The 12,875-nt window shown below is 43.0% G+C and overlaps 1 protein-coding gene across 1 annotated transcript in view; it reads right to left on the reverse strand.

Moving 5' to 3' along the window:
- Positions 1-3,237: 3,237 nt before the first annotated feature.
- The window catches only part of tgfb2 (transforming growth factor, beta 2), a 241,987-nt gene continuing 232,349 nt past the window's right edge, over positions 3,238-12,875 (reverse strand). The window contains exons 6-7 of the mRNA XM_049583197.1: positions 6,205-6,358; positions 3,238-6,087 (exon numbers count right to left, since the gene is read on the reverse strand). Of these exons, the coding sequence (XP_049439154.1) occupies positions 5,929-6,087; positions 6,205-6,358 (313 nt within the window). The 3' untranslated portion in view covers positions 3,238-5,928. The remainder of the gene's footprint in view (positions 6,088-6,204; positions 6,359-12,875) is intronic.

A 12,875-nucleotide genomic window follows, 5' to 3' on the forward strand; every position in this document is an offset into this window, starting at 1 on the left:
GAAACAATCTAAGTTATCCACATTCTTTAAACCACAACTGAAAGTGAACACATCTGAAATTTCACTGATATTCCCTCACTGCACAGGAAAACTGTGTGCACACAACTACAGTAAGTACAGCAGGTCAAAGATGAAGTGGGTCTGTAAACTGTGTGAACTTAATACAGCATAATAATACCTGTGCTCAAGGTGAACTCAACAATAACTGAAGCCTTGCAATCAGAGTAATGAAACGTGAGCTACAACCAATCAAGAACGATGAAATGTGTATCCCTGAGTGACACATGCAAATTGGGGCAGTGTATGAGCTATTTTCAAGCAAGAAAAAAATGGCAGCCTGGACACTGACTATTCAAATTACAGTTTAACAGTACACTAATATATGTTCCTAAAGTATTCACCGTTAGAAACAGGCAATGCACTAACCGAATCTTGATTCATATTTGATCAGCGCTGCCTAGTTTGACAGTTTGATCTAAATTTCATAATCCTGGTGTGTTGCATTGGATGGAGCAGACAGGATGCAAATACAACCAATCAGAGCAGTAAAATGTGTCACTTTTGGACCAGTGACACTCCTGTCAAATCATTGTATCATACCGGCCCCATATTAGACAAAAGACTGTGATTGGACTTCCTTGGTCAGGCTTGCTGGAAATCTGTTTGAGTTGGAGGGGGAGCAGACGCATCTGTCAGAGCAAATTAAACATGAGCTGGCAGATTCTTATGGTTTCCAGGCTCGCGCTGTCCCTGCTTGATGTCATTTCCTGCAGCCACTTCACTAGCTTCTGTAAGGCCATACAATCACTGGAGTGATTCTTTCATTCACCTTTCTGATAATGTTTCTGGGTATAGTTTCTGGTAGTATATTGTAACATTAATGATTTATCTGCTACTAGGAAACCTGCTATTAGAATTCTAAGCCTTTGTGATTTGAACAAAGCTTAGCAGTGATTATCTTTTGCTGTAAAAAAAAAAAAAAATACAACTACCAAGAGAGAAATTTTGCTGGCACGGCGGTGAGCAACATATCCTCATCCTTGTGGTTAGGTTTAGGAAAAGAAACATGGTGAGGATATACCTTAAAATGACATGAAGTTCACTCAAAGTTCACATGGTTTTGAACACTGGTCTCCTGGCAATGTCCTGAGTTTTATGACCTACCTCGACCCCAACCTGCCCCCTAACTGGGCTGCTTGGGACCTGTCGTGACAATTTTTGGCCGGTCTGCTTGGGAGTCAGCAAGCAAGACTGAATAGCTTCATGCATGAAAGTTTATTCTCTATAGAGAAGGCACAACTTCAGGCTTAAAGCTCAGAGTTCGTGCCCAGAACAGTAAATACAGGGCATCTTTATACCTATACTCAGACGACAAGATGATGAGAAAAATATTGTAGCTTTCTTCGGCTTTCCTGATTTAATTATGTTCTCTTGATTACATCAGAGAAACATACCTGTTTAGGTAATTGGCTGTATCTGTTAGACAGTCAATGAACTGTCTTTGAAGGCGAGATTATAGTGAATGTAAATCTCTTGATGTCAGGTAACAACAGATGTTTACAAAAGGGGAATGCAACGGTCACACACTTACAGACACATAGGAAAAATGAAACAATATAAGTATATGCATGAAGAAGACAAAATTTCCACCACAGACCACTTCCTTCTTTACTTCTCTCAGTCACGTGATCACAGCCTTCCAAAATATGTGGGTTATGTATGAATTACTGGCTCAGCATTACGTGGTACATGTATGGATTTTGTTGCATTACTTTTAATAGGAAAATATACAGAGTGCATGAGAACAGCCTAAAATATGATTGGCTTAACTGAACTTGATGCCATTGTGATACGGTATTAGATTTTCATAACTGCAGCAAATTCAGGTTTTACCTCTTTCTGATAATACAGGGAAATGACAGCCAACTGCAAAAATAAGACCATCATTCTAATGAACTGGAATTATCCTTTATGTAAGCCCCATGTGACATAAGTATTTTTCCCCTATGATGACACCACCCAGATCTTTACCTGGGTCAAAATTTGTAGGGTGCTACACCACAACCATGAACATCTTATTGGGAAAACAAGGGCAAGATTTAGAAAACTAAAAAGGAAACCAAACAAAGACAAACAGAGAAATTAGGACATGGTGTGGATGGTGTGACTGCTGGAACTGTGGGGTGGGGGGTGGAGGGTAGGTGTCGCGGGTGAGGCTGTTATTTTTAGGACTTGTTTCACATATAGACGCTTATCACTTATATTTCCAGTGTTTGCCTTACTCTTGGGTCTTAATGGTGTGACAATTGTGAGGTGATGCATGTTGACAGGGCCTTCAAAATGTGCATGTATTTATGTATGTGTAGCATATACTGTGTGTGTCCTGTGCAGTGGAGTCACAACAATCCAGTTTTGGCATGACTTTGGTACCATTGCTTAAGATTATTTGACAAACATTTACCTCTAGTCAATGCAAATGTGTGCACTGGAATAGGCTGATAATAACCAGGGATTTGGCCAAAACAACTAGTACTGCAGTCTAACATTAAATTTGGTTGGTCATTTCACAAGAATTGTGAACTGAACTGTGAATTGTGTATTTAACAGGACATTTTACATTAAAACAAAGTACAAAATACCGGACGTCTCCTTTAACATCTCTACTGCTTTATTTTATGATTTTCAGCTGCACATTATTATATATGGAGGCTTTCTAACTTTTTGATGCCTAGTTTGGTTTGCTTGGTCATATTAGAACAATGTCATTCACACAATGTCAGCCATTCAGACTTGTGTGACACCAAATAACTGCACTGGCACTCCTGGAGAAGATTTAATAGATATAAAGAGCATGTGGCATTTGATAGCCAACAGCTCCTGATGCTTGGACAGCTAGTGATGACAGTATACCAGGGCTGGACCCAGGGCCAGACTGGGACAAAAATTCAGACCGGGAGTCATACATCCACCTAGGCCACCCAATCCACACATTACATGCTCACACACCTGCATGTGCACACGGACACACATATGGGCTAAGTAATCACCAAAGCTCATTATTCCAGACTGACAGTCACACGACAACTCTATTAAACACAACTGTAACAGCAACCCTACTCATAGTCCTCCAGTCCAGTGCTTTTCTCTTCCCTACCCTCACCAAATGTGCCCCTCAATAAACCAGGACTCCTATATGAATGGGTATTATGCTGAACGAAACAACATGATTGTATTATTTTGTCAGCAAATCATAATCAATATGGCAACACCCATATTCAATGCAACAGTAAAACAAGTAAAAATATAAGTCGGCAACAACTTCAACTTATCTGATCTTATTTCAGTAAGATTAGATATTAGATATTAGATATTGAAAACTTTTGAACTTAGACGGTTAAGAGCCTATCCTTAAGAGGGGTCCCCACACTGTTTCAGCCTGTGCTGCTCTGTACAAAATGGAACCAAATGGACCCTTACGGGTTAATTTGGCTCTTATAGCTTATCATCAATCATTTATCTGGCCTCGGGTCGGTCCCCATCCTCCCCGGACCTCATGTTGAGAATAACCAGTTTTCTTACTTTTCTATGTTAACTTACTTGTTGCAGCATCGTCATTTGATGACGTCATGCTGCTGCTGGGGGCAGGGGGGGCTCTGAACATATCTGTAAGTTTATGACATTTGGCCGCCTCCTCCTCAATGGCCCCCCCTTTTTTTTTTATCTCTCTCCCGTTCAGCTCCACCTTTCCTCTTTTTGCGGTCCACTGTAACGGTGCTGCTGAGCTGCAGAGCTCCTACTGCACAGTCTGCACACACAGGCACAAGTACACACCCTCTCCTCTCTGTTCCACCTGACTCTCCACAACCAAGCTGCTTTCAGTTTACAGGCACGCTGATTTGGGGGCAGGTGCGGGCGGAAAGCGAGACAAACTAATCACGTCTTGAATCTACAAAAAAAAACACCTTCTTGACCATTCGTTGTGACACGGCCACCTGCGCTGCGCAGCCTGCGCTGCAGAGCACACCTTAACAAAAAAAAAAAAAAAAAAGACAGGCAGGCCAGAGCAGACCACTTGCGGGCCAGGCCACCGGGGAACTCCCCGGTTCTCCCGTGGGCCAGTCCAGGCCTGGCTGGACCTGAATATTCAACTATCATGATAATTATTCTTCTGATCCACTCTGTATTTGATTTTCAAGTTTTTGGGGATAAATGACAATAAAGAAATTATGAATAAATGTAAACCTCAGTGTTTCCAATACATTAATTTTAATGTTTTGCGTAGAGATTCAATTTTTTTTTTTTATTATCTAAAATAGGTAAAAAAAAAAAAAAATTGTTATTGTAGCGTCTTGAATCACTCAGCAACTAATTGCTCCGCTCTCTCTTCGTTTATCGTGAGAGTCTGCTGCATACAGGAGAAATTTGCCATTAGGGCTTTATTCATTTTAATAACTACAAACAGTATCTGCAGATGTATGCAGGATCTGTAGACAACGGGAAAAGATTCTTGCATCACAGTTTTTGATGTTTCTGTCTGTAATCCAAGCAGTATTGGCCGATCATGTTTGAACTACAGGTGAACAGACCAATGGAGAGGTGGAACACATTGGCCAAAATGCAGTCTCAGAACCAGTAAGCTATCGTCTGATGGTGAGTTAGCTCTATATTAGCTTTTTTGTTTTTAATTTATTGCATTCATTTGCAGATATCTGTTTATAAGGATTAGTCAAAATGATATCTCAGATATCTGCTAGCTACACCAGATCATCCCAAAATATAGGCCCTTGCCCCAAGAGGCTTTTCATCTTCAGACTGGAGGACAATGGGTTCCAAAGTTGTATTCATTTTAACCTAGGCTACTATTCCCTAACCTTAACGAGGAAATCCCTTTCTGACAGAAAGTCCTGAAGGCAAACTTCTCCTAACAGCAAGTTCACTCGCACACACACACAGTGACAGGGCTAACTATTAGTATCACATGCCTAAAGTTCTAAATCTGAAATTTGTTGCTGTGTTTGTGCCTCTGTTTCATGCCGCTTTTCAGGGGTTGTCTCCGATTCTGAACCTAATATTATGAGCATTTGTGATAATAATATGCACCCCAGCCCGCACGGCTGGCCAAAGCTTTGCTCTCAATTACTACCTAAGTTCTGGTACCCAAACAATGATATATGGGACAGCCCTACAACAGACTGAAGACCCTTTAGGGGGCCTATGTATGCTGCATATTTTGTGCCCTCTGATCCATTGTTTTTGATGTAGACACACAGTGGATGTATTCAAACGTCACAGCAACGGTGTCGTGACATGCATCTTTCCCTTCTTCCGCAAAGATCGGTCTGTGGTACATATTGAGAAGTTGACCAATTTAGTGCAGGGCTACCTATGGACAATATTTTAGGCCAACACACTTAATAAACAGCGCCTGAAAAGACATCAGCTCCTCACTCAGAATTTTAGCTAAGTAGGCTATGATACGATACTTGTAATGTTTGTTTAGCAACCTGCCTCCACACTCGTGAAAGTGTGCCAGAATAGGCACCGAGGACCCAACCTCACATTTTCCAGGCGGTTAAAGATGTGGCACTTGTACGGCCCCTAAGCCTCATGAAAAGTATGTATCACCATATTGCTGGTACTCAGCATTGGTATCAAAGACATGTTTTTGGTGTCATGACAGCACTGCTCCTGTATATTGAGTATGCACTGAACTAGCACTGAATCGGTCTGTAACTCATTTCTCCAGCACTCCACTCCTGACTGCTGTGAGTATAATGGTGCATCGAAGAGAAAGTACAGTTGCGGTTTGACTTCATGTTTGTCTGAAGGAAGGAGAGAGAGAGAGAGAGATAGATAGAGAGAAGGAGAGAGAGAGAGAGAGAGAGAGAGAGAGAGAGAGAGAGAGAGAGAGGTGGTTTGTAAGGGCTTCTAGCTGCACTTGCAGGACTTAACCTTCATGTTGGAGAGCTGCTCTATTTTTGGGGTCTTCCCAATGTAGTAGAGGATGGTGAGGGGCTCCAAGTCCTGGGAAACGCAACAGGGTGAGGCTGATGCTTCAGGGTTGATGGTGTTATACAGGCCTAACACCTGAAACACAGGAATTAGAACCATTCCATGAACAAAATATGACCTGAAGTAAAGTAGAACCTTATGAACTTTGATCTCACAGACTGTTGATCTTTGACCCTGTCCCTCCTACTGTACCTTGGAATGCTGGGTGTCGGCACTCCACAGATACGGACAGGCCCCGGCACAGAAGTTGGCCTCATAGCCCTTTGGCTCGTGGATCCATCTCCAGCCCAAATCCTTCTTAAAATCAATGTAGAGTGACCGTAAGCAGCAATTGTCCTGAACGTTTCTACAAAGAGATGAAGGGTGAGAGGTGAATTGTGGTGCAGTAGGAATAGTTTATTATAGATGGAGGGGTGGAGACAGGATTAGACAGGTGAAGAGTCAGGTATCAGTAGACTTTGGCCCTGTTATTTAAAGGATACTTCCAGTTTTATTCCATTATTGCATTTATAGTTGGTGTGGTCATCATTACCTTCTGTAATAGTAACAGTGTATTACGGTTGCAAGCTGTCTTCCTCAACATCTCCATGCACATCAAAGGACCTCAGTGTCCGCAGGAAGAGCCGCCTGTTCTTCCTGCAGACAATGAGGTCCCTTGATGTGTGTTTGGAGATGCTGACCATGTTCTATCACACAGCGGTGGCCAGTACACTTTTCTGCCATGCAGTGTGCTGGGGAGGCAGCAAAAACACCAAGTGATTAAACAAGCTGGTTAAAAAAGCTGGCTCAGTGCTCGGCACGAGACTGGACCCACTAAGAACTGTGGTTTAGAGGGACACACTGAACAAACTCAAAGCTGTAATGGACAATTGCAGAGACCCTCTCCAGCCTCCTGGAGTGACAGAACGGAGTGTTTCAGGAGATCCTTTGTCCCCATGGCAATAAGACTGTTTAACACCTCCTGAATCCAGTCACACACACTTACACACAAGTGGCCAAAACTGGCTGGACTGTGGAATGGACAATTTTATTTCAATATAATTTCTATATGTGCATTTATTTTAACTTATTTTATTTTTTGTCTATTTTAATACCACTGTGTTGTTGTTGATGGGTAAATGTGGTTGTTGTTTTTTGTCTTTTACGAGCTGCTGGACAGCTGAATTTCCCTTCGGGATGAATAAACTTCTTTCTATTCTATTCTATTCTATTCTATTCTATTCTATTACATAATCAATTCTATTCTATTGTAGTTAATTACTGAGTCTAGAAAATACAATGGCACCACTTAAATTGATGTAGTAACCCCTGATAATAACCACTGTCTCAGTCCAACGATGGTCTTTGGCATCAGAGTCATTTTTGCATTATTTCATCCAGTAAAAATGTGTTTCATAAGTACAGACAATTGGCACAGTCAGAGAGGAAAAGAAAAAATCATAGTCAATTACATTTCACATTAACCAAGCCTGAAGCTGTACACGACAAAATGGCCCAAGCCCAACTAAAACCCAATATATTGCTGAGACCATCCAGGCTCCCAGGAACAGCACTGGACTGGACACTGTGTGTGTATGTTTGTCAACTCTTGCTGGTGTACTAACATCAAGATACACAGTACGATCTACAACCTGGACCTGGAGTTGCTTTCTATCTCCCTAGGGAGTTCTCGACTGTTGTGTTTAGTTGTGTGTATGCAGGGCTGTCAACAGACTTGCTGGGGCCCGGGGACAAGAGACCATCATAGGGCCCCCCACCCCACCCCACCCCCACCACTGGCTTGTCACGACAACATACGCAGTACTTTTAACGCTTTGCAAGCAATGACAGTGTCAATTTTCAAATTATTTAATTTGAGATGGACAGTTAACAGACAGTAATGTGATGTGACACAATATAAACAAACCATTTCCATCTATTGTCCCATGTAGGCTACAATACAATACAACTGAGAGTGCTATGCCTGCCTGCTAAGCAACAAAACAGTATAACTAAACATCCTATGCTTGCCCCCTCCACATCCCTGGGGTTATCAAGCCCTCAAACAGTGATGCGCCTAGATTTTTTGACAGTAAAGTCATTTATAACATCAGTGAAATCCAGTTTTTGAGCAAGCTCACGCTCAATGGAGAGCATGGCTAGGTTGTTAAGCCTGCCCTGTGACATGGTGGAGCATAGGTAGTTTTTTATTATTTTCATTTTGCTGAAGGCTCGCTCTCCTCCAGCTACAGTCACTGGCAAAGACAAGAAAATGCGTAGCAGTGTGCAGAGATCAACATAAATACTTTGTAGACCCATGCCATAGATGGCATTAAGCAGGTCTAGTGGTCCCAGGTCCTCCTCAAATGTTGCAGCATATATTTTTTTCAGGTGACAAACCTGGTCTTCAAGTGACTCTGAAAAGTCTTTTTTGTATTTTTCTGACAGTTTTGTGCATGCTGATTTGATGCTTTCAGTGGTCATTTTCTGGAATCTCCAGAGTATGGAAAATTCCTCACAAATCATCTTGATTGATGTAAATCTCATACTTAGCTGAGATACAATAGTGTCTAATACACAATAAAACACTTTATCTCTGAAGTGTGTCTCTGGGGTCTCCTCAGATATTCCTCCATCTACAGTCTCATCAAAAAAAGGCTTCCTCTTTCTCTGTTTCCTTTTAAATGTTGGTGTGATGCCTATAGCAGAAGCAACAGCAGTAGCCTCTGTCAGCAAATGGTATGGCTATGCTCCATACATAGCCTTACATCATTTTGATCATTCTCTGTAAAAGATAGGCCTTCATTACTACTAATACAACAACAACAACAACAACAACAACAGCATTCATGATGAATGCAGACTCTGACTGACACACTCTCCCTACCGATCTGCGGCTGCTGCGCTGAGTGGGACCTGGGACACGCCCCCTCCTCAGCTCTGACTGTGGGCTGCCTGACAGCTCCCTGTCTCTCCCTGACCGGCTCCTCTGCTGTTCCACTGCTGCTCGTTTGTGCTGTTTCAGTGATGGATTCGTATTAGCGTTTGCTATAATACACAGTGGGTTGTAAACCCAAGATAAATCCCGCCGGACCGAGTCTGTTCACCCTCGCGCACCTGCTCCCCACAGACTAACATTACCTCCTGATCTCCCATCACCTTCTCTCTCCTCCGCTCAACGTGGGCAGCATGTCTTGTCATACCGCAGCTCAATAGGCTACAAGCGGCCGGTGACAGACTCGAATCGGGCTTTGGTCACGGTGATCGCGAATGTAAACTTTCAGTGTTAGCGGCTGTTGTTCACTTACCGGCATCACCATCCACAGCCAACTCTAGCCCTAATTCTCTGGCTTCTTGTCCCCCTTTTAAAAACTTCATCATTTTTTCTCGTTCACCTCTATGATCTTCCTCTCTTTTTCTTTTTTCTTTTCTTTTCTGCGCACCCGATTTATGACGACTCGCCATGTTTAGAGTTTATAACGATGACAGATTTACATAAATTTCCCGCTTCAGGGCACGTATGTAGCGTAGCCTTAAGTGCGCCAGAGCAGGGTCAAACCATTCTCTGCTAAGACGGGGGGGGGGGGGGTTGTGCAAAAAAAGGAAAATATATATATTTGAAATATTTAATATGTTAAAGTTTTTAAGTATATGTTGAGTAGAAAATAATATTTAATTCATCAGGCAATGATTTAATTAAAAAGAAATATGTGAATGTAAAGTAAAATAAATTAAGGGTCATTCAGGGGCCCCTATGGTCCTGAGGCCCGGGACAACATACCTGGTTGCCCCCCCCCTGTCGACGGGCTTGTGTGTATGTTCCATCAAGTGCCAATGTGAAGGCAACAGCCGAGCAAATAGTGCAAAACACACGCTATGCATAGCAGGCACTTCGATGCTCCGGTGTTCCTCCTCAGGGACTTCAACAGCTGCCGACTCGATCAGACTCTACCAGCCTTTCAACCAATACATGGATGTACCAACCAGAATCAACAAAACCACAGACTTGTGTTATGGCAATATCCCTGGTGCATATACCTCCAGAGCTCTCCCACCGCTTGGTCGGGCAGACCACAACGTGATCCATCTACTTCCTGTTTGCAAGCAGCAGCTGAAACAACACAGGCCAGTGACGCGCAGCGCCCTCCAGTGGACGAAGGACGCCATTGCATGTCTCCAAGGCTGCTTTGCATGTACAGACTGGGAAGTCTTTGAGGGAGAGCTGGATGAGTAAACTTCAATCATCACAAGCTACATCAAATTCTGTATAGATACCCTGACACCAGTAAAGACTATAAGAACTTATCCCAATTCAAAACCTTGGATCCAAAAATCCAACACCTGTTCAAAAAGAAGAATGATGCCTTCAGACAACAGAACTCCACAGCACTTAAGATTATTAACCGGGACATTAAAAATAATAATCAAAGTTAAGTTAAACTATAAACTCAAACTGGAACAGGAGTTTGCAAATACAAACACAAAACAGGTTTTTGTGAGTCAAAACACTCACAGGACAAGCCACCAAGCAGACCTAACCTTTGCTAACGCCAGATTTGATACAGATGATTTTTCAGCAGAGTGTGCCAGCCTCTTGGACTTCTTGCCCCACCAAAAGTTGGACTACGAGACCCTCCTGACAGAGCGGGATGTCCATCTCCAGCTCACCAAGCGCAAACCAAACAAGGCTCCTGGGCCGGATGGCATTCCAGGTCAGGTTCTGAAAAGCTGCGCCCTGGAATTAACCTCTGTCCTCCACTCCCTCTTCATCCAATCCCTCTGTACCTCCACAGTTCCAGGTATGGAAAACATCAACCATCATCCCTGTTACAAAGAAGTCCCACCCATCAGAGCCGAATCACTACAGGCCTGTGTGTCTCACCTCCGTCATAATGAAATGTTTTGAGAAATGGGTTCAAATGATCATCCTGCCATATGTGTCCCCACTGCTAGACTCTCCACAGGTTCCTGTCCAACAGACCCCAGGCAGTGAGGGTCGGCCAGTCCCTGTCCTCCACCATTACGCTCAATACTAGTGCTCTGCAGGGGTGCATGCTCAGCCCGTTCCTCTACACCCTCTTACACGAATGACTGTCAGAGTCCATCCCCCACCACACTTTATTTTAAATATGCAGATGACATGGCCATTCTTGCATTGCTGAACAATAACGACTCCTTCGCTGCCTACCAACATTCCATTTCCCATTTCAACACATGGTGTGACAATAACTATCTCCATCTCAACATCTCCAAAACCAAAAAACTGATTATCAATCAATTCAATTTCAATAAATTTTATTTATTAAGCCCATTATCACAAATCACAATTTACCTCACAGGGCTTTACAGCATACGACATCGCTCTGTCCTTAGGACCCTCGCAGAGGATAAGGAAAAACTCCCCCAGAAAAACCCTTTAACGGGGGAAAAATACAGTAGAAACCTCAGGAAGAGCAATTGAGGAGGGATCCCTCTTCCAGGATGGACAGACGTGCAACAGATGTCGTACAGAACAGATCAACATGGTAAATTAACAGTAATCCGTATGACACAATGAGACAGAAAGAAAGACAGGGAGACAGAGACAGAGACAGAGAGAGATGCAGGACAGACGGTAATGACAGTAGCTTAAAACAGCAATAATTAAAGTTCTAATATTATATTTAATATTACAGGCTACTGTGGTACAATATGTTGAAAGTATATATTAATATCCGATAGTATACATATGTGACAGCCCTCCCAAAACCCTGGCCCCCCTCCCCAGTCTCTTCATGCACGGGGAGAAGGTGGAGGAGGTGCAGTCTTCCAAATATCTCGGCATCACACTGGACAATAACCTGAGCTTCAATCAGCACACCACGGACACTTACAAACGCTGCCAACAGAGACTCGCGGCTATACGCAAACCCCAACACCTGTCTGTTCAACCCCAACTCTTCCTCCTGTACCGCAGCACTTTTGAGCTTGTTCTGTTGTATGGTGCCATGTGCCTCTTCCCCATGCTGACAATTGTTAATAGAAACAAACTCTTGAAAGTAACCCATCTACTCCTAACCTATCTGACAGTGTCACCTCATCTCTAACCCGTAAAGCACTTAGATCACACAGGACCCTGACTATCCACTCCACCAATACTTCATTCCCCTCGCCACCGGCCGTGGCTACAGGTTACCTCTGTGCAAAAAAGCCAAGTTCAACAAGAGTTTCATTCCTGCAGCTATACGTGCCCTAAATGAATGAATAACACCTGTCTGACAATGCCTGAATTACTCACGTGCGTCCCCGGTGAAAATCGCTGACACGCATGGGGAATACAGCTTCTACAGGCTTGCCATAGCTTACTGTCAGGACTCAGGGACCAGAATTCAGGATGGCGGACTGTCAGAATGGCGATATTTTGGTGTGGTGGCCTTTAACTGTTGGTTATATGGCCCGTTCGGTTGGTATTCGGATAACTGGGGCTGTACTGGTATAATGCAATAGCACCACCCAGCGGTGAAACCCCTGTACACGTGTACACGAAAAAATGACCCACTCTAAATGTTTAGAGATTTTTGTACACAAACTCACCCCTACATTATACAGTATTTTTGCACTAAAAAACATACTGGACAGGAACTGTAACCAAATAACGGCCTGGTGCAGGTCGGTACAAAAAAAGAAATAAAAGTCTTGAGCAAATAGCCACCTGGTTCTTTTAAACGCCTGGGGTCAAAATCGATTTTGTGAAATAAATGCCCGGGCTACTATTTGGAAAAATACGGTAAACTAACTTTGAAGCCAATGTAACACATTGGCCAAACTGTGTGACTACAAGTTTTGGGTCTGCCTCCATAAGACTTTTTGCCATTCACAAACATTGTGAAGGAGACATCTGTAAA

This window comes from Epinephelus fuscoguttatus, linkage group LG8 (assembly GCF_011397635.1).
Source record: "Epinephelus fuscoguttatus linkage group LG8, E.fuscoguttatus.final_Chr_v1".
Taxonomy (NCBI): Eukaryota; Metazoa; Chordata; class Actinopteri; order Perciformes; family Serranidae; genus Epinephelus; species Epinephelus fuscoguttatus.